The following is a 21,591-nucleotide window of genomic DNA, read 5'->3' as shown; positions in this document are numbered from 1 at the left end:
CCCTTGTTCACACAGTGGGCATGCAGCAGGTAAACTCAGTATTGCTTACTGTCCTCATCTCTAGAGTTGAGTATTTTAAATGCAAGGTTAAATGTTCACCATATTTTCTAGTATCGAATCTATCAGTGTTTCCATATGAGATAAAAGGAGAGTTACTTGTATATTCTCTTCCTCTGGGAACTCTTTGTCCTCTGGAACCTCTGGGTGGATTTCCACAGATGGAAAGACTGAATGTGGTTGAAAGGCCATCGTGTCATCCTGTTCACATATCCGACTCAGGATTTGGCTTTCCAGGGCTGCCCCAAAACAAAGACATGACAACATTATATAAATTATGGTTAGAGATTGTACTCATCACATAGGATGACAGAGGTAAGAGTTATAACAAGTGAATACATGAATAATCAATGTTTGAAGAACCTTCTCACTTTGAGGCGGCAGCGATAACCACTCTAACATGTGAATAAGTTGTTGGAGTTGTTCCATCATTTTTGACGAAGCAGTTTCCTTAAACACATCCCAGTTTTCTGTGCTGGACCAGTGGAGGTATGAGCGCGACTGACTGAGAATTCTCAACTCAGCCAGGTTTTTTTAGCAAAAAAAGTAGATGATGGGTGGAGGAGGGAATTTGAAATGCTTCATGAACAGAGGCAGCACCAGCACCAGCACCTACCACTGCAGGTTTTGACCAGGAAAATCTCCAGTCACCCGAGACTCACAGTAAACAAGGTCTTAATATTCTGCTCATGACTGGGTTGATGGTGAGATAAATAACATTTACTCATCAAGTTTCATTCCTTATAATTAGTTTAGTATAATTAGTAGTAAAGCCGTATTATAAATAGCCAAATCATATTCTCTCCCATCATTGCCCAACTCATTACACAGTTCATTTGTTCAGCTAGTAATTAACTTGATTATCAGACATTACATTTAAACCTGTATTAGCAGTTAGTAGTTAATATATTCTTTATTTAGACTCAGTCAGGGGTAGAGAAGTCACAGCTTCTGATATCGGGCTGATTGGAGTCATATTAATAAATAAATAAAAAGGTAAGGTAGATAAATGTATCAACATGCCAGTGTCGCTAATGATGATGGTGATGATGATGTGTGCTTGCTTACTGGGGAGTGTCCTGAAGTCATCTATAAGGTAGACGTGCTCCTCATCGGGATCAGAGGCGATAGCGTTCATCTCAGCCTGGAACTCTTCGGACAGAGGGTCGGTCCTGTTCACCACTCCGATAACAAACATCTCGATCCCCTCTGCATGGGCCTGTGTGGCTGTTTCTTCAAACTGCATGACATCACGTGGGTCGGCCTGCCCATCGGTCAACACCACCGCCACTTTCCTCACACCAGGGCGTGAGGCCTGGAACAGCTGGTTTGCTCTGTGGATGGCGCTGCCAGTGAAGGTGCCCTCACCTAGGTAGGGCATCTTCCTGACAGCGGCCTTGACATCTTCCTGGCTGTATTGCTGCTGCAGACTGACCACCACCATGTCCACGTGGCTGTAGAGGACCACGCCGATCCGGCTAGCCTCTCGGCTCACAGAGACCCGGTCAATGAGAGCATTCACAAAGTCCTTCACCAGCTCAAAGTTTTCCGGTCCCACGCTTTCAGAGCTGTCGATCACAAACACCAGCTCTAGAGGGCTCTCTCTGCACTTCAGACCACAGCCTAGACAACAAATGTAACACTTACATTACAACTGTGACAAAAGTGCGGGAGCAGATACAAAAACATGACAAACAAAGCTGTAGCTGTGTCCCACTTCTCTCATCCTTCAGAGGCTGCATTGAAGATCGATTGTGTTACAGCAGCGCGACTAGACACCCTCCTTCTACTGCAGCAGAGACATGTGGCCTTCTTTTCCTGGGTAACAGGTGAATCCTTCATGGTGCAAAGTTTCCCAAGATTCATTGCATGCCAGTAATGAAAGCAAACAACACTGACATAGAGCCCACAGATTACACTCTTACGTAATGTAATCTCAGTTGGGAAAAAAGTTTACATGTTGTCATGGTTGCTAGGCAACAGCTGGCAATGCAAAGCGAAAATCCTCCAGGCACATTTAGATTGAGCCTTTGCGGTCTGCGATGGCATCCTCCAAAGGATGCGGCCTCTGAATTGGGACACAGCTTGTGTCTCCATGCAGCTAATTTTACCTAATGCCTTGTTCAGACCCAACCGCTTTCGTCTTGACTCAACTTTACAGCATGTTTCAAAGCATATTTTTCTTGTTTTTGTTTCTAATATTTTGTCCAGTTAATTTACATTTATTGCATTTGATTACCAATGATTGCTGCAAAACTTGACAAAAATACGTGATTTACCACAGATTTCCCTTATGATTCTGATGACCTCTTCTCTCTGTGGAAGATGAAAAAATTAGGTATTAACATTTAATGTTAAAACATACAACTCATGTGTCATTTGTGTCAGTCACTTTACTCACTGTCAGTCCTGGTTCACCCTTTTCTCCAGGTCTTCCCTGTAATTAAACTCACATTAGGAGGTAGAGTGATAACATTGTCTAAGGATGATTTCGTGAGGACAAGTACATGGTGATGCTCTGGTCACTATCAACTACATTTTATCCTGATGTTTTCCACTGAATACTGGAGAGTGTGTTAGCATTGTATGATCAGACACAAAAAATCTAAAAATATGATTACATGTTCTCTGACAGTTAAAATTTAAAAATAAAAAACTGCAGAAAACAGCACCACTCTTTCTAGGTTTTATGTGTCTTATCAAATAAAAGGTAACTGAGCTCTCATGTACACAACGATATGATGCCAAAGTTAAAGGTCTGTGTAGTCTAAAGGTAGATGTCCATATGTTCTTTGATAATAAAGCAGGTCTAGATTCTGTATTAATACTGGGAAAGAATCAAAGTAGCTGATGGTTCTTAAAACTACAAATCTTCTTATGGATCAACATTTCAACAATTTAAACCTGTAGGCTACATGGCTTGATCGGTTGTGTGATTCAGACAATACACTGCCTATATTAGTGCCATGTTGTATGTATAGCGCAATATTACACACCTGCAGTCACCTGCTGTTCCACTGTTCATCTACACCTGTAATGTATGCTTACAGGTGGGGTGATTATTTATTCCTATACTGCTGTCAGCCAGTGTTGGGAAATATACAGTAACAATATAAACATTTCTCTTACATATAACCCTGAGATCGGTTTCGCAGGGTTATATTATATATATATATTATTATATATTCGCAATTTTGAAAAAACAAATCAATTAAATATAAAATAAATAAACCCGCGATCGTACATGAATCCAGCTTTTTTTTTTGGTTGCAGAAGACATAAAATCATTAGTGTCAAAAGGTCAAAACACTATATATTAATAAGCTATAATAAGCTCAATGAACATCTCTCCTCCCATGTTTAAACGCCACCACAACACCTGATCAGCTGAACCTTTGGAGCTTTCCTGCATATTGACTGAGATAGGATTCTAAAAGTAGGACAGAATTTATTTATATTGGTTTTCTCTTGTTTTGTTTAGGAGTTTGTTGCAAAACCAAGAAGATGGGACATGCTGCATTACCATTGGTCCAGTAGATCCAGGTTCTCCATAGTCTCCCTTGTCTCCTTTTTTTCCCCGGTCTCCAGGAATGCCTCTGTTACCCTGAGTGTGTGTGAAATCACTCTTTATTACAGCAGATCTTAGACACTGATAATCTAATGCCAAATTGTGGCAGGCCATGCTACCACTGGCATATGAAGTAGCTGTATTGAAGTACCTTCTCTCCTGGAAGCCCATCCCCTGGTGCTCCCCGAGGGCCAACTGGACCCTGAAACCCAGGCTCTCCCTAAGAATAAAGACTGATGAATTGGTGAGAGCGACAAGGGTATCATCAGCATACAGTGCATTTACCATGATGCGGCTTCTGATGCACCTTCTTACCATAAGGGTTTGTCGTTCAGCCATTCACACACACACTCACACAATGGCGACTGAGCTGCCATGCAAAGCTCTGGCACATGGCAACTTAGCAGTCAGTGTCTTGTCCAAAGACTCCTTTACATGTGGACAGGAGCCGGGGATCAAACCACCGACCTTCTGATTAGAGGACTACCTGCTCCACCTTCTGAGCCACAGCCTCAATAATCGATGAATGAAACATCATCATTGCCCATCCTCGCTGAACAACTTAACAGAGCTGGAATAAATGTGTGATCCCATTGTCTTGACTTTCAGTATACTAGCGTTGTCAAGTGTTTTCTCTTGCCTACCTTTGGTCCCTGGATGCCCTCTCCTGGAGGTCCTGGGAGGCCTCGTGGACCAGGCTGCCCTGTAGAGCCCTGGGAATACAATACATTATGGCAATTGTCCAGATGTAAGGCTAATGTCATTATGATATGAAGAGGAAATGGTTTATAAAGACAACAGAAACTGTTAATACTGTATGTACACTCACTGACCTTTGGTCCATAAAGTCCGATTCCAGGAGGACCCGATGGGCCCGGGACCCCTGGTAAGCCTCTGTCACCCTGACACACAAAATAAACACATTAAACTTGGACTAAAATTTCTTTCTGCTAGTTATCCATCGTATGCAGCCCAACCAGATTTTTAGTTCCATTTCTGCTCCTGTGAAGTCAGGTCACGGTTTTACCAGTTGATATAGTCCAATGTAAACAAATCCACAATTTATGAGGAGGTCATTTCTGCTTTGTTGGGTGTGGGAACTGATGTCAAGCAGTTAAAACTCATGCTGTGAATCAGCTTTAGGGTTACATTATGCTGTGACCTGGGTCTCCACCCTTTTTCCCTCTGAGAGCTCCTCATGTCTTATATTACTGATTACATTTATTCACACATTGTATCAAAACACTCAAACTGAACTCACATCAGTCATGATTCAGTCAGACCTGAACACAGACATGAAAACACCACAGTAAATAAACCTCCATAAATCTGATTAGAGATCAGAGAAAGAAGAAGCTCCTCAGTCAGTGAATGGTTCATAACAGACAGGAAGTTAAAATAGATCATTCACTACACTTCATCTTACAAAATGTAAACAAACATTGGGAAAATAAAAAAAAGTTGATATCTGTTGTGTTATCAGAAGCGTTGCTACAACTGCATGTGGCCTTCAGCTGATCTGATGTAAACAAACTTATTTGACTGGCAACTGACAGATAATGATGTGGTATTGGGTGTTGGGGTGGGCGGGGGCAGATTTACTGAGTGAAGTTATGTTGCTTAAACTTTGAACTACACATCCATGGTTTGTACAGACTATATTCTCTGAACCTTTGTTGTGAGCTACTCTAAAACAGGGGGAGCCACTGGTAACTCACAAGCCACCTGTTGAAGACCCCTGTGCTATGAATATTGCAAATAAATATTTGAAAACTGTTTAATGTTGAATGGTACTGCAGTTCCCATCAGCCTCAGCAAATGTCCCTCTGAGGCCTTGGGGACACATCAGTACACTTACCCCCACTTCATGAATTCATGATTTAACACTTGCGCCTTACCTTAGGTCCAGGTAGTCCTTTCCCTTCAGGTCCTGTCTCTCCTTGCACTCCTGCTAAGCCAGGCAGTCCCTGATGATCAAGGACAGGTTGTTCATTCGTCATCCTTTCTTTCTTATTCATTGAATACAAGCGCAACTGTACCCTTAATGTTTGATGACTGTTCCTTCTTACCTGTGGTCCTGGGAGGCCATCTCCCTTCATCCCCGGTGGCCCAACAGGCCCAGTATTTCCTTTGATACCCTGAAAAGGAATCATGAGGACAGTAAAAACACTGTCGGGGATGAACACAGCAAGAAAAGAAATAGGGACGTGACAAATTAAAGGAAAACCAACGTAGAGTCTCAGTCAGGTGTTGTTCCACCACATGCTGCCAGCGCAGCTTCAGTGCTTCTTGGCACTGATTCTTCAGGTCTCTGAACTCTACTGGAGGATGAACCATTCTTCATAAACATATTCATCATGTTGTGTTTAAATGATGGTGGTGGAGAGTGCTGTCTAACACGCCGCTCCAACACGCCGCTCCAACATCTGATACCTGCTGTATGCTCACATTATAGACGCCTGGTTATTCTACAAAGCAATGTCCATAAGGTTTCTCTGATTCTGATTGTTCATGTCTTTGGATAAGGAAGAAATATGTGACATCAGCATATACAGTACAGCACTGCTACATAGCTGAGGCAGGTTCCATAGTGTACAAATGTGTGATATATTGATAGGATTATTATATTGTGCTTGTGTTCAGGAGATCCTTTGTCCCCACTACCATCAGATTGTATACCTCAACACCTCAACCAAAGGAAGTATATTTATTGATACTAATGAGCTGCTGGACACCTGAATTTCCCCATCTATCTATCTGTTACCTTTGGTCCAATGATTCCTATTCCAGGTTCTCCCACTGGTCCAGCTGCTCCTATAGGCCCAGGATCTCCCTGTTATTTGGACAAGAGAACACACATACTGACCGAATAAATAAGGTTCATAATATAAGCAGTACATTTTATTTATTTATTTATATACCACATATAAAAATAATTTAAAATTTTGTTTTGTGCTGTGTATCAGGACACTGTAACAAAACAGTAGTAAACAGTTCAGTCATTGTTCTAAACCAGGGCACAGTCTATATTAACATGTAAGCAACCAGAACGACTCTGGTAATTATTTGAAAAATGAACGTCAAGCGTCTTTGGCTTAGTTTGTCCATTATTCCATTATATCTGGACACCTGCTCCTGCTTACATAGCCTTGATGCGGGGTCCCCCAAGGCTCTGCCCTTGACCCCATTCTTTTTACCATCTACATGCTGTCCTTAGGTAAAATCATTCAGAAATGTAACATCTCTTACCACTGTTACGCTGATGACACTCTATCTTGAGTGAGTGCCTTGAGGATATAAAAGTCTGGAGGGCTCTAAACCAACTTCAGCTGAACCAGGAAAATTCTGAAGATGTTCTTCTTGGCCCCCAGGACTCCATTGTCTCGATCACCAGTAACCTCAGCCATCTTTCCACCTACATTAGGCCCTACACCAAAAACCATGGCATAATCTTTGACTCTGCCTTCAAGTTCTTCCTCTCATTTACTGACTTAGAAAGAGTCATCCGGGGCGTCGTGTGGCGTAGCGGTCTGGGCGGGCGCCTCATGTGTAGAGGCTACAGTCCTCGCTGCAGTCGGCCCCGGTTCAAGTCCCGCATCGGACGGCCTTTGCTGCATGTCATTCCCCCTCTCTGCCTCCCCATTTCCTGTCTCTCTACTGCACTATCATAAAAAAGCCCAAAAAATCTACTAAGAGTCATCCATGCTCTTATATCCTTCTGGCTTGACCACTGTAACTGCCTGTACTCTTGAATCAGTCAGTTGTCCTTGTCTCGCCTGCAACTAGTCCAGAACGCTGTGCCCCGGCTTTTGACTGGTTCTACGGGGACAAATCACATTACTCCTATTTTGGCCTCTCTCCGTTGGCCTCACTGTCCCTCGCACTAACCTCAAACACAGAGTGGCCCCCAGACTGTGGAATATCCTGCCCATATCTATCAGATCTGCTACATCCATCGACTCCTTCAAATCCAAGCTCAAAACATTTTTATACTCAGTAGTGTTCGAGCCAAGATCAGTTGTCTCCCTCATTTCAGTCTGCTTGCTTGTTTTTGTCATGCTGTTTTTATTGTCTGATGTTTTTGTTTCTCTGTGTTGTTTGTGTTATCTAAGTGTTCCAAGTGTACAGCGCTTTGGTCAGCTGTTTGCTGTTTTTCACTGTGTGCTGATTTGATTTGATTTGATTTGATTTGATTTGATTTGATTTGATTTGATTTGATTTGATTTGATTTGATTTGATTTGATTTGAAGTGACCCCTTGTGGTCTGCTAGTAAATTTGATAAAATATCATGTTTTAAATACTAAATGACTGTCTGTCAGTGACCACAAAGCCTGGTCACGAGTCACAAACAAGAGAGATGACACAAATGAATTTGCAACAGCCATCTGTTTGTGGTTAAGGCTGCATTGTCCGCATCTTGAATAATGAAAAATGTCATGACTGTGCAGGTGCACCATGCATGTTTAACTTTGTACATAAAGGAAAAGGAAAGGAAAAAGTTTTAGGTCTTATTTTCAGTAGTTATGGTCGTCATTCATTTTCTCACAAACTCGATGCTCAATAGGAGTCAGAGCAGGAACATTACCTTCCTGTGGTTAATCTGTAATTGCATAGAGAAACCGTGTGCACACAATGAGGTCAAGGTCAAACAGAAAGGGAGTCTGTAATATCCACCACATTCATGTTTGCCTTTTACTGGTGAACAAAAACATGTGTGTGTGTTACCAGGATGTCATTACCTTTGGTCCTGGTAAACCTCGTCCAGCAGGTCCAGGTAATCCCACCAATCCTAGGCTGCCAGGTTCTCCCTGAACACAATAGTCAAATATTAAGCTGCCAGCAGATAAAACCGTCCTGTCAAGATTCCACAACAGCTTCTTCAGCAATATTTTGCATTAAAGCTTCTAATAAGTTATTTTCTCCATTGTTCTGAAGCTATCATGTCTAAAATGCATTGTTACAGCCCGCAGAAAAACATAACCATAGCATTTATGATGTCACCTGCTTGTGTCTGCACATTTTCATTCTTTGGTCTTTTGCTTCTGTCATCTCAGAAGTTACTGCGCACACATACAGAAATGTAATATATGACTTATGCGTCCCTATTAGAGTTGTCACAATATTAGAATTTCAAACTTGGATACCGATACCCAGGAAAATAGCTGATACTCAATAGCATTTTCAATAGCACAGGGAGAAAAAATGACCCTAACCCTTTTTTAAAAAAAAATGAAGATTAGAACAATACAAACAATAACATCAATACCACACTATTTTTAGGTTGTCTGAGGTAGTGTACAAGAAACAAAAGCGTAAGGTGTATATACAGTATGTGGCATGCAAATGTATTCAGCTACGGCCCTGTTTATTGTCTGTGCTTCTGGTGGCTTGGCACCATATTTTCGTTGCTGATCAAATAGAGTTGTAGGGTAGGCTCTGCTGTTGTTTCTGTCTAGTTGCTGGTCGACTTTTCTCAGCTTCAATCTGGGACTTTAAGAGAAATATAACACTTTTCAGACACAAATAACTGTATTATCCTGTTAAATTAACACTGTCTATTAACGTTACAGACGGGCAGGACTGATAATGTTTGCTGCCTAGCTCCCACATTAATGTTTGTTGTTTTATTATTTTATCATTAGCCATAGCCACTAGCTTAATGATAACTTAACAGACGGCTAATGTGGCAATCGGCTAATTGCTAATAGTTAAATGGCTAACATTAAATAGTGCTTTTTTTTTTTCATTTTCAACTAAAACAGGTTGCGAAAGTCTTGCCATGTTAATTTAATTTTATGCTGTTGACACCAGCTCAGTGTTGTTAGCGCCAGCTAGCATTCAATGTGTTGAGCTGCTAGTGAGGGGAGGGGCTGTGTGCCCACCTGTCTGCAGTGCTGCTGTATGAAGCTGTGTGTCAACTGGAGGAGGCGAAAACGGCACTGTTGTTATCGATACTGTTGCAAATAAGCACCTAATCCGATACTAATTTTTAGTATAGATTAATATTGATTTTTTTTGACAACCTTATTCCCTATATAGTGATGTTGCCATACATACTTGTATCATTATTACATATCCTCTGGATATATAAATGCACTGCTCAAAAAAATGAAGGGAACACTTAATCATCACAGTATAACACCAAGTCAGTTAAAGGTCAGGTATATCAATCTGTCCATTTAGGACGCACAAGTGATCGTGAATCAATTTCACCTGCTTTGGTGCAAATTAAAGTGACAACAGGTGTCTGACTGATCCAATAAAAATATAGCAGATTTCAGATTTCACTCATAGAAACCAAATCCTGCAAGGTTGGATGGTGTGGCTGAGAGCGGTGACTGGCTCAGTTTGTGAATACAGGCTGTGTGCATTTCTCTGTGGACTGAGGCTTTGATACTTTCACAGTATTAATATAGAAGCTAGACCTGCTTTATAATCAAAAAACACATGGACATCTACCTTTATACTATATGGATCCTATGGATCAAAATGACTACATGTGATGTGAAAGGGGTTGCTCTTAGTGATCGACCCACAGACAATTATCATGAGCATTGTTTTGGTTTTACGACCCACAGCTCTGCCGTTTATAAGACTGCTACAGTGTTACCCCTGGCTACAGACTGCAGGTGAAAATGTTAAACTGGTGTAGCTTCAACTTGACTGTGGACTTCAAAAGTGGAAGTTTCCAGCTGTCGTGTGGGACTACTACAGAGCCCCCAAAGCCCTGAAAGGTGATATTTTTTATCTGTTATATGCGTAGCGGTAAGTAGTGGAAACAAATATCTGTATAGTAACGGCATTAGAGGCCTATACCTTGGAGACCAGAGGTATAAGTTGCGTTTAAAGTGTTAAAGAGTTTGTTGATTTCTCAGCTTACGATACACCCAGTAACTCACACACCAAAAGGTTTTGAATGATGAATCAATGTGCCAGAGGTAATTGGGTCCCTTTGTGAAGTACTGTTTCCTGTGAAGTCTGTATATTGGAACCTCAGGATCCAGCACAGCTAACTTTTTCTTTTTTCACTTTAAGGCCATTTACATCCATCTATCCCCATGCGTCTTCCCCGGACCCTGTGATTGTTCCTGGATGAAGTCAATGACAACCTAAATCTGTGTAGTCCTTCTGTTGGCTGAGCCTCTATGACATTCCAAGATTAAAATAAAACTTGATTAGCTGAGCTCTCTCCATTATGGAGGCTGTGTGCATCTGAAGTTGTAATAGACACATATACATTTATAGTAAATTAACTTGTGATGACATGATAATCATTTCTGATAATAACTGTGGATCTGATCTTTAACCTCTGTGACTGTAACAGCTATCTGAACCTGACCTTAGCTGAGTCCCTGAGATGCTGGATGTCCCACCTACAGCAAGCAGACATATGAACCTGACGTGAGTAACCTGTATTTAACAGACCTTAGCTCCAGCAGGGCCAACGGGGCCTGGAGAGCCTGACAGTCCCCTTGGCCCACGGTCACCTCTATCTCCCTGTGGAAGAACACAGAGACACGCGCGCACACACATACAAACACACACGCACGCACGCACACACACACACACACACACACACACACACATACTGTAACAGGAAGCAAAGCTCACCTATGTCTCGGCTCTGAAAGGTAAATACAGCTAAATACCATGACTTACTTGGTTAACTTGGCCTAAGTCAATGAAGCCACTGTCAGTGCTGCTATGTAAATATGTACCTAAAGCACTTGAATTAAATGATTTACATATGTGCCTGTGTTTTTACAGCGTGCATGTACAGAAATATCACGTGTGAGGGCTCTGAAAACAAACGTGTTCATGTTGAACATACAGCAGTAAGGAGACTGGGACTAAGACACATGGGCAGCAGCTGCACTGTGAGCGATTAAAGATTACCTTTTCTCCAGGGATACCTTTACCCAGTGCTCCCTCCTGGCCATGCAGACCTGGCAACCCCATCTCTCCCTAGATTAAACACCACATGAACCAACATCACAGCACGAAACAAAATGACATTTTCTATTGAATGGCAAGCTGGTTAGTAAGTGGTCAGAAAATTACAGTTCACGTCAGGTAAGATGAAATGATGAGAAGATAAACTGTGAGCTGATATGGCATATTTCCATGAGGTGGGAGGAAGGCTGCGTTATCAAATTCCAGCAGTCACCAATGCTATTATAGCAGTAACATGACCAGCGGATCTACACACAGCAGTGCTATGTAAATATACAGAATTGTTATGTAAATAGTGACTGATATTTGAAACTGCAGTAGAAGAACACGTCTTCCAGCTCAGTCAGGTCAGTCCCTCACACATTTTAGAATAAAACTGGTCACAACTATCACAACTTGATAAAATGTTGGTATGAGGCAATCACTCGTTAAAAGGTGGAGCATTTCATCTCTAGATCAGTGGTTCCCAACCTGTGGGCCCTGAGGAATTGCAAGAGGGCTGACTAATCATCTGGCAAACAGTACAATTTTGGTGAAAAGATGTAATTATAAAAAGATGTAATTAATAAAAATATATAAATAATGTTTTAAACAAAATGATCCTTAAAAACTTAAAATTAAAAAAAAAAAAACTCCTTTCACTGTTTTTTTGTCCTTCTTGTATTAAGACTCATTGCTGTGATATAGTGCAAATGATAGTAAGACAAGCAATCCCCATCCCCACCCCCATCAAACAAAAAAGAAAAATTGAGCTTCCCCTGCTTTTAGTTCAGTCTTGAATGTTCAATCATTATCATTACAATAAAAGTGTTGTGAGTGTCATTATTTGGCCTTCATTTTGTTACGTGGGCGTTTTTGAAATTTCCCAGTGGGCCATGAGTTGGAAAAAGTCGGGACACACTGCCGTAGATTAAACAACGCATGAAACAGCGTCACAGCATCACAGCATTAAACAAAGTGACATTTTCTTCTGAATGACAGGCTGGTTAGTAATGTAAGTGCTGTGAAAAAGAAAGTTGACTTCAGGAAAGATGAAATGATGAGAAGATAAACTTTGAGCTCATGATGGCTGTGTTTCAAATTCTGGATTTTTTGTCTAGATATCTGCGTCCTCCACCTTTAACATATAGGTGTGATGATGCAGGTAATTAAGTTATTAACATTATTTGCTCTATTCACTTACAAACATCAGTGTACGGAAATGAACAGCTGCACTCAGGCAACTTCTGTTATAAGCTCATATTGTTTATACCTCCCATTACAAACACTGAAGTCACAGAGGTAACCATCAGTTTGTTAAACATATACCTGTGATGATTATGTAATCCAGATTGATTGTGTACTTCCAGAACCAAACCTGTTTAACCTGATTCCCTGTGCTACAAATTAAAAGTGCTGGCACCTGGACAGGAAACAGAAGTGCAGTGGGAGGTGATTTTTTACAACCTACTGGTCTTTTCAGACTCCAACGGTTCATTATATATATATATTTTTTTTTAAGTATATTTTTTTGGGCTTTTTATGCCTTTATTGGACAGGACAGTGGAGATAGACAGGAAACGGGGAGGCAGAGAGAGGGGGAATGACACGCAGCGAAAGGCCGTCCGATGCGGGATTCGAACCGGGGGCCAACTGCAGCGAGGACTGTAGCCTCTACACATGGGGCCTGCTTAGACCACTACGCTGCACGACGCCCTGGTTCATTACATTTTAAAGAAACAGAGGGTTACCTCTGTGACCCAAAGCTATGGTCATATACTGTATATTGTTAGATTATCATTATTATATTATACACATAAAGAAAACAAAATACCAGTATGTTCTGAGGTGGTCAGAGTTAAAAGACAAGTCAATAGGTGGAGCACTTCCCTGTTGCTGAAACACATAACGTCATACATAATCCTTTCATTTCTACCCATTTAAACTGGAACTGTGTGTGTTCAGTCTTTTAACTGCAAATTGAACCTTCAGTGACTGACTCACCTTAGGCCCAGCAGCTCCATCCTCACCAGGAATACCAGGTATCCCAGCAGCCCCATCGGGTCCTGGCTCCCCCTGGAAAACCACACATACATAAACTCACAACATTTATTGATTCCACTGTGTTTTTTGTGTATGTATACAAAAGGAGTTTGGTTGCCTTGCCTTTGGTCCTGGCTCACCAACACCTCTCTCTCCCTGAGGTCCAGGTTCACCAGGGAAACCCTGGTCACCCTGGAAAACAACACAAATCAGTGACTGAAAGTCACGTCTGATGACTAAAATCCAGTTAAAATAAAAAGTTAAAAATGACCAAGATCTAAAACGTGTATCATAAAAATGAGGCTTAAAACTGGATAATAGTCCATTGTGAGCTTTTGGAAACCACAACAGTGATGCACGCACAAAGGAGACATGACGCCATCAACCAGTCCTCCAACACGACCCATAGGAGTGTCTCCTGAAATGGCCCCTCACAGCCGCCGGTGTAGTGGATCTTGGTTGTCAAGAGACAGAGTCCACGTCAAGAGGAGGTTGTGGTGGTTGAATCAATATAACACAGGAGAGCGGTGTTCGATTCCCATGTGAAAGTAGCAGTTTATATGTTGTTAATATAATCCATTAGTGCTAATCATGTTGTTATTAATAATAATAAACACATAGACTGTACCGACAATGGCGTACCAACCTTCGTACTATAATAACAGTCATGGTTACAATAAGTACTTCCTCAACATTAGATGCTCTTTGTTGTCATGGTTACAAAAATAACAACATGATTAACGTTAATAACGAACGATAATAGAAACAACATAAACTGCTACTTTCACATGGGAATCGAACACTGCTCTCCTGTGTCGTATTCATCCATCCACCACAACCTCCTCCTGACCTGGACTTTGTCTCTTTATACTACGTCACCGCACTTTTCCCTTTGCTCCTGTCATCATTACTACAACCACTAGATGTTGCCTGGCAACAAAACTATGGGTCAAAGTGACCTGCTGCACAGACGACTCGTTTTTTACAGGACAGTATTGAAGCCATTGAAAGGCCACCAGGTGGAATGGACCGTTACCTTGATTAAATTGATTCAATTTGTGGAAACATTTCTGATAATGTAAGAACACAACTCAACCAAATATATAACATCAGTCTACCTGTTTTTAAACATTTTAATGCAGACACATTACATATTATAACTTTGAGTAAACTGAGAACTGAGTATTTATTCAGGCACTGACTGTAAATGCTAAAATGGAAAAGTGAATCATCAAACAGACTCAGCAAAGTTTATTTATCTAAACGTTGATTTCAGATAACATCAGCCAACAGAAAGCTTTGGTCATAACAGATCAAGTAAGGCTGTGGCAGAAAAGTGTACTGAATTGAGTATGAATGTCTTTAATGTTTATAAGTTCAGTCCTTAATTACATTATTATGATAATTATTATTTATTATTATTATTTACACAATCTTGCTTTAAAGCAAAGTATTGTACTGTGTATTTACCATATATATTCTAATGAATGTCATAGAAAGTTTGATGGCTGTTTAACATATCACTCATAATTCATATAAAAGTGACATTGTCAGTTCTCCACTGGTCCTATGCTACTAACCTTTGGTCCAACTATACCCAATCCAGGAGGTCCCCTGGGACCAGAAGGCCCAGCAGGCCCTTGGTCCCCCTAAGACAGGAAGAAAAATCAGAATTTAAGTTTATGTAGTTTCACAAATAAAGAATATAGAGTGGAAGAAAACGCTTCCATTTTCATTGTCCTTGCCTTTTCTCCTTGGATACCCGCCCCTGGAAACCCCACCAAACCCGGTAGCCCGGGGGCTCCTGTGTTTCCCTGACAGTCAGACATGTAAGAGGTCAGACAGGTCATCCTTTACAGCATCACAGTGTTGCAGTATACATGTGTCTGTAGGCAGAACCACCATAAACCATTATCCATACCTTATCACCTTTGTACCCCAATCCTGGAGATCCACGGCTGCCCTTAGGACCCTCATACCCCCTGTCACCCTGAAAGAAACACACTGGTGGTGGTAAGAGAAGAGGAAGGCCTGGAAGGATCTTAAGAATCAAACAATACAATGATAATTATACCTTTACTTATAGTCACAGGACACCAGAGCAGACAGCAGTGAAGTTACATTAGTGAATTTTCTATCAAATAAAGTAAGAAATCATAATAATAAAAACCATGCTAGCTGTAGTGAAGGAGTTTGTCCTGGAACTTACCTTGGGTCCTGGGAGACCCTCACCTGGAAACCCTGGAGATCCTTGCATCCCTGGTGGCCCTGCTGGTCCCTGAACACATCAATACAGATGTAGTGAATGTTAAATAGTGAATTAAGAGAGATAATATTAGCTGTCACTGTACTGACTGAGTGTTTAATAATATAACATGAATAAAAATCCAAGGTGATTTGTTGCAGACAATAGAGCGACTGTGTTGTTTACTACCCACACTAATCAATTTTTAAATATGTCTATATACAACACAACCTTTAACCCTTAAATTCACATCTGGTCCAATAATGGGATGCTGACACTGATGTCGGCTAGCAGGTATGGTGGCCCTGAGGGCTCAACCAAATGCAACTGAAGAAAACACATGGAAATAGACAAAACACAAACAACTTGCATTGTTACATTTGACAACACATGTGCTGCAAATACTGACAACACGATGGAAGTGTTTCCATGTGTTCAAATAGATCAGCTATAAGAGCAGAACCTGGAGTTTCACTTAGTTTTATGAACTCACCATTGGCCCTGGTTCACCCATACCCGTAGGTCCAGGTGGACCTGGTCTTCCGTGGTTCCCCTTGTCACCCTGAAAAATAAAGTGTAAAGATTAGCAATAGATAGATAGTATTAGATTATTTAATCCAATACTAAACCTAACTTAAATTTACCTTGGCACCAGGGAACCCAACACCATTATCTCCTGGAGGTCCAGGTGCACCCCTTGGTCCTCGCTCACCCTTTAAAGGAATGGAAAATGAACTTACAAACATGGCCATAGTTCTAACCTGTGAACTTAATGAACCATTTAATGCATCTAAAACTTGATTCCCAGGGTTCTTACTTTGGAGCCAGATGGCCCCTCTTGACCCTGGTCTCCAGGTCCTCCTATGGCTCCCTGACATAGGAGCAAAACAGGAAAGGGAAAGTAATTACATTTGATTCAATAAATAACATAAAATGAAGTTAATTTTAAAAAGACAAACCATTATGTTTTTTAACATTGGTATACAAATACTTAGCAGTGTTTGCCTCTAGTACAGTTAAAGCAAAGGTCAGACAGGTGATGAAGGGTTGTACTGTTTCTTTTCCTTTTTCTTTTGGAAAGGACCGTTACCTCAACGTCCCTGTAGTGGTAACTAAGAGTTTCTTCAACTGCACCACCCAAGTACACATGGTCATACTTATTGGTTATTGGTGTGCACAAAAAAGGAAAGTTGGATCTGAACACTGTTGGCATTCTCAAACATCACATCATGGTCTTGCATCTTTGAGTTTATTTACCACAGATGACATGTAGCAGAATCATCTTTCTACTCAAAGCATTCCTCTTCCTTGTGCCCCCATTACCCACAATGCAACTCAACAAGTTTGGTCAGAGGTTCAGGTGTGTTATGCTGGTGGCAGGTTATGTGGCCTGGGATCTCTGGCCTCGGGCAGAGATGAGGAGTGAGGATTCCACACCCCTGGACTTATTTTATTTCCAGAGCCCACACCGACTCAAGTGACATCACTTGAGGACAGATGTCAGATGTCACACAGCTCCCCCTGCAGACACTAAATGCTTTACACAACTTTTTTCCTCATATGCGTTAGTATTCCCAAACACATGGAAACACACTTTGATATGTACAAGTGAACCTGGTTATTCTGACATCAAGACAAACGTTACTCTCCATTCATTCAAATCACCTGAGACAGTGATGAAACATTGGCTGAGCATGTTTTCATTTAACTGCTGAATCATATGTGCCAGACATGTTTGACATGTACAACATTGGGAATCTGCTGGTGAGCTGTGACTGCCCTCTGCTGGAGGAGTGTGGCTTCATTGTATGAATATCTGAGTCACATGGAGCTTTGTCCTCGGGTGACAAAAATCCACAGAAATTCAACATATAATGAAAAAGCTTGTAACTTTAATATTATTTGTCAAAACTATCAGGGCTTTTGTCAGATGACCTATCTGATCTCATTACCATGCATTACCTAAATAATAAACTCTAAAAAGACATAATATTAACTGTGATACATTAGATGACTGAAGCGAGTACCATATTTCTCTAGGAAGGCTCCAGGAAATAGACTCCTCAAACCAAACCATTTCTATTCTAGTCCTGAACTCTTTAGGACTAACCCAGGCTCCTGTTCTGTATGTCCAGGTAAAACTTTGACTCGGGAAATATGAAGTCGGAAAGATGTGATTTGTTGTAAATGAGCCAAAATAAACCAGCTGTTTCTTTAAATTGATCTCAAGTCAAACTGATACCAACTATGAGGCTTGTTTGAACTGCTGACACCTGGTGGATCCTGATACTTTGATGGTGAATGCTTTGGTATAATAAAAGCGACTGAAGTGTAGGTAGATTTCATGGGAACTGGAGACAGATCACATGGACATAAAACCTAATGGCACTCAGATGGTGGCTGCTGTTGTTCTACCGATGCTGAAGGGGGCAACAAGCATTTAAGGAGAGAGGGAATGGATAACATGTGCCCAAATCCTAATCCATTGGGACAACGTCTGCCAAAAGACTACAACTAAACATTGCAAGCTTGAATTCCCTGCTTTAGAAAGGCTACATTAGGAGCGGGATAAGACCTAATCCACAACTCACATTCCACAAGTGCAGAGCAGAGGATGGACTCTGAGTGTGTGGCTCTCACTGGAGCACTGATTGTTTCAGCGTGGGCACATGGGGGGGGGGGGGGGGGTTAGGCTGGGTGGGGGGTGGGGGGTGGTGGGGTTAGGCTGGGTGGGGGGCACAGGAATCTTTCAATTTGACCACACACCCGTTCAGATATGAGGCTAATACAAATAGTTATCTGCAATTTTTACACTAACACATATGTTTCATAGGTGTGCTACACGATGGTGATTTCAGGCTTTAAAATCAACGTTGAAGGTTGTTGTTAGCTGAAAATGGCCACACAAATACCTTCTCAGCAACACCCCCCCCCTCCCCCGAAAGTCTAGACATTCTTGCTCCACTGCGTTGAATGAATCATTTCTTAAAGGGAAGGTTCAACATTTTAGGAAATGCACGTACTCACTTTGTTTCTGAGGTTCAGGATGTACAGTAGCCTACCTTAGTATAAAGCCAGCTGGCCTGGCTCTGTCCAAAATATAAAACACCTACGAACACATCCAATGTTTACTAATTAACACAAAATATTTGTTGTTTAACCTGTTCACAAACAGAAATGTAAATACACTTATTTGTGGTTTGAACAATAGTTCATCCATCTGCCCGGTGCTTCTGAAAACTATTTCTGTGAATGGCACATGTTGCCAGATAAGCACAGGTGATGGTCTCTGTATAGGCACAATGGCAACCTTACTATAATAACAACATTTTGGGATGGTGTGCACACTCACTGCACTTGGCTGTTGTTTGGGGAAAAAAAATTTTTCATAAACCTAAAACCATATAGTTTTCTCTGTCTGTCTGTGCACAGATGAAACAAACCTGAGGTTGTTACTCAGTGACCTTTAAATGTGTTTGTAGGCAAATATTTCAACTGTGGCCAGAGCCAGGCGAGCTGCTTCCCCCTGCTTCCAAGTTGCAGCTAACTGCATCTTGACTGAATTGCATTCAAGTACATCAAGTACATTCAAGTTATCAAGTAATCTACTCCATATAAATGAGCTACTGTAGTGACAGTAACACTGATTGGAATGATAAAGATTGACTTCTTGTTAATTATAAACAATAGAAGCTATGAACTTATTATTAGAATCTAAATCACACGGTATATTGTGGGTCTATATTTAATCATTTAAAAATTATATGATACATGGAAAAGTTGAAAATCTTTACCTGTTCTCCTCTGGGGCCTCTGGGGCCAGGAGGTCCATCTGCACCCTAAGGAAAAACCTTAATACAATATCACTACATTTATGCACAGTACCTGGTCACAGCAGCAGACATCATGGCAATTAAATAAATATAAAAAAGAAACCTACTTGTTGTCCCTTTTTACCAGGGGCACCGCATTCACCCTGTTCTCCCTAGAAAATACGATAATATGATAGTAATTGTTGGAAAAATTGTGATACTTTATGAATAACATAAACATCTTAAAGGGAAACTGTATTATCCTGAATAGAACTTTCTATTATTGTGTTTGCTTGTAAGACAGGTGGTGTCCGAGAGGAGCGCAGTGACCTTCGCTGTTCCTCCCGGCCAGTGCACCAAAACATTAAACTATGATAAGGCGCTATTATGCCTAGTCCCATTTCGCTCTCACGAATCCTGTGTATAAAATTCTATGTGAATCTTGCATCTGTTGAACATTTGCACTGTGAGCTCTGGTGTGTAACTTGTTCCCTTGCTGCAAGAATAAATATCCTACTCTTATAATTTTCAGACGGTGTTCCTGAGTTTTATTTGTTTCATATTATATTATATTAATAGTATGATAATAATATGAGGAAACAGATAAAAGCTTAATCTGGGCTATGAACCAAATCAAACTCTCTGACACTGAAGTTCTGCACTGAAAATATGAGATACATGTTTATATGTTCTTTATGATATCTGCACACACAGTGGTGAGGAATATCACAAAAACAGAAGAATAGGTGATAACAGTGCATACCTTTTCCCCTTTGCTCCCAGGTTGACCCTATAAACAGAGAACAGTTCAATTCAATTTTCAATTATAAACAAAAGTCTGTAGTGACAGAGGTGCTGTGTCATTCAGTTAGTCATTGATAGACATTCACAACCTCAGAGAATATATATATGTGGGTCTATATTGTGAATACACACACACACACACACACACACACACACACACACACCACTTTGTCTGACTCATGATTGGTGAGCTTTTCTCCAGTCACTGAACACAGTCAGTCCAGTGGCACCACAGCCACATGAGAGCAGCTCTCATCAACAAAGAGATTCATGGTGTGTTCAAAGACCGCTACATTTGACAATAGGTGCTTTTCGAAAAAAAAAGAAAGAGTCTTAAAAGTCACCGGATCTTTTGAGAAAGTTGCTAGTTTGGCAACACTGTGCCTCTGTGTCATAGCTGGAGACACTATTTCTGTGTTGCAGCTAAAGTCCTTAACACTTTTTCATCAAGAAATAGAACAAATTGTTGTTTTTACAGTTCTTTAAACAGACCAGTGTGCTAAATAATGAGCTTTAGAGGTGAAACTCTGCAATAAAAGGCCCAATACAGTCAGTTTGGAGCAGCATAAAATGCTCACAGACTGACATGACAGCTGAAATCCCTGTAACCCCAACAAGAGAAGGTTAAGAAAAACATTTGATGATTACCTCAAGGCCCTCAATTCCTGGACGTCCGTTAATACCAGGTTCCCCCTACAGTGACCAGGCCCAGACAAAACAGTACATCAAACAAAACTTCATAGATTCTTTCGGTTACCAGCACTGGATTATGGAGACAATAGAGACTTACACGAGATCCCTTTGGGCCGGGCGCTCCATCGGACCCCAGGTCCCCTGGTTTCCCCTAGATGACAATAAAATGTGAGATTGTGCAGAATGAGAATATTTGGGCCCCTTTTACGTTTGAGCTTTGTGTATGTATAGGCAAAGGTGGGACGGGGCATTCTCAGTGTGACCTGTCTGTAACCCCTGTCCAACATAAACCACCATCTCGGTGTAGCAGATTCTCAGATCATTACAGCCTGTGTGTTTGCTCATGCTTAATCTTCCATCCTTGACCTTTGCTTTTTTCCAAGGGCCTCTGTTCAGTAGGACGGTCAGTGAAAACAGCCCTTTCAGCCGCCCCGCC

General features: G+C 41.1%; 1 protein-coding gene across 1 annotated transcript in view; it reads right to left on the bottom strand.

Annotated features, from left to right (window-relative positions):
* The window catches only part of col28a1a (collagen, type XXVIII, alpha 1a), a 34,741-nt gene that overhangs the window by 6,469 nt on the left and 6,681 nt on the right, over nucleotides 1–21,591 (bottom strand). Inside the window, exons 5-32 of the mRNA XM_056399628.1 lie at nucleotides 21,253–21,306; nucleotides 21,111–21,155; nucleotides 20,422–20,448; nucleotides 19,787–19,831; nucleotides 19,641–19,685; nucleotides 16,664–16,717; nucleotides 16,491–16,559; nucleotides 16,340–16,408; nucleotides 15,811–15,879; nucleotides 15,523–15,591; nucleotides 15,347–15,415; nucleotides 15,182–15,250; nucleotides 13,725–13,793; nucleotides 13,563–13,634; nucleotides 11,523–11,591; nucleotides 11,052–11,123; nucleotides 8,366–8,434; nucleotides 6,390–6,458; nucleotides 5,695–5,763; nucleotides 5,524–5,592; nucleotides 4,459–4,527; nucleotides 4,270–4,338; nucleotides 3,777–3,845; nucleotides 3,581–3,661; nucleotides 2,459–2,494; nucleotides 2,337–2,373; nucleotides 1,126–1,680; nucleotides 157–296 (exon numbers count right to left, since the gene is read on the bottom strand). Coding sequence (XP_056255603.1) covers nucleotides 157–296; nucleotides 1,126–1,680; nucleotides 2,337–2,373; nucleotides 2,459–2,494; nucleotides 3,581–3,661; nucleotides 3,777–3,845; nucleotides 4,270–4,338; nucleotides 4,459–4,527; nucleotides 5,524–5,592; nucleotides 5,695–5,763; nucleotides 6,390–6,458; nucleotides 8,366–8,434; nucleotides 11,052–11,123; nucleotides 11,523–11,591; nucleotides 13,563–13,634; nucleotides 13,725–13,793; nucleotides 15,182–15,250; nucleotides 15,347–15,415; nucleotides 15,523–15,591; nucleotides 15,811–15,879; nucleotides 16,340–16,408; nucleotides 16,491–16,559; nucleotides 16,664–16,717; nucleotides 19,641–19,685; nucleotides 19,787–19,831; nucleotides 20,422–20,448; nucleotides 21,111–21,155; nucleotides 21,253–21,306 — 2,298 coding nt within the window. The remainder of the gene's footprint in view (nucleotides 1–156; nucleotides 297–1,125; nucleotides 1,681–2,336; nucleotides 2,374–2,458; nucleotides 2,495–3,580; nucleotides 3,662–3,776; nucleotides 3,846–4,269; nucleotides 4,339–4,458; nucleotides 4,528–5,523; nucleotides 5,593–5,694; nucleotides 5,764–6,389; nucleotides 6,459–8,365; nucleotides 8,435–11,051; nucleotides 11,124–11,522; nucleotides 11,592–13,562; nucleotides 13,635–13,724; nucleotides 13,794–15,181; nucleotides 15,251–15,346; nucleotides 15,416–15,522; nucleotides 15,592–15,810; nucleotides 15,880–16,339; nucleotides 16,409–16,490; nucleotides 16,560–16,663; nucleotides 16,718–19,640; nucleotides 19,686–19,786; nucleotides 19,832–20,421; nucleotides 20,449–21,110; nucleotides 21,156–21,252; nucleotides 21,307–21,591) is intronic.

Source organism: Seriola aureovittata, chromosome 16, assembly GCF_021018895.1.
Source record: "Seriola aureovittata isolate HTS-2021-v1 ecotype China chromosome 16, ASM2101889v1, whole genome shotgun sequence".
Classification (NCBI taxonomy): domain Eukaryota; kingdom Metazoa; phylum Chordata; class Actinopteri; order Carangiformes; family Carangidae; genus Seriola; species Seriola aureovittata.
The sequence above is the reverse complement of the archived record's forward strand: the minus strand, read 5'-3'. Positions and strand labels throughout refer to the sequence as shown.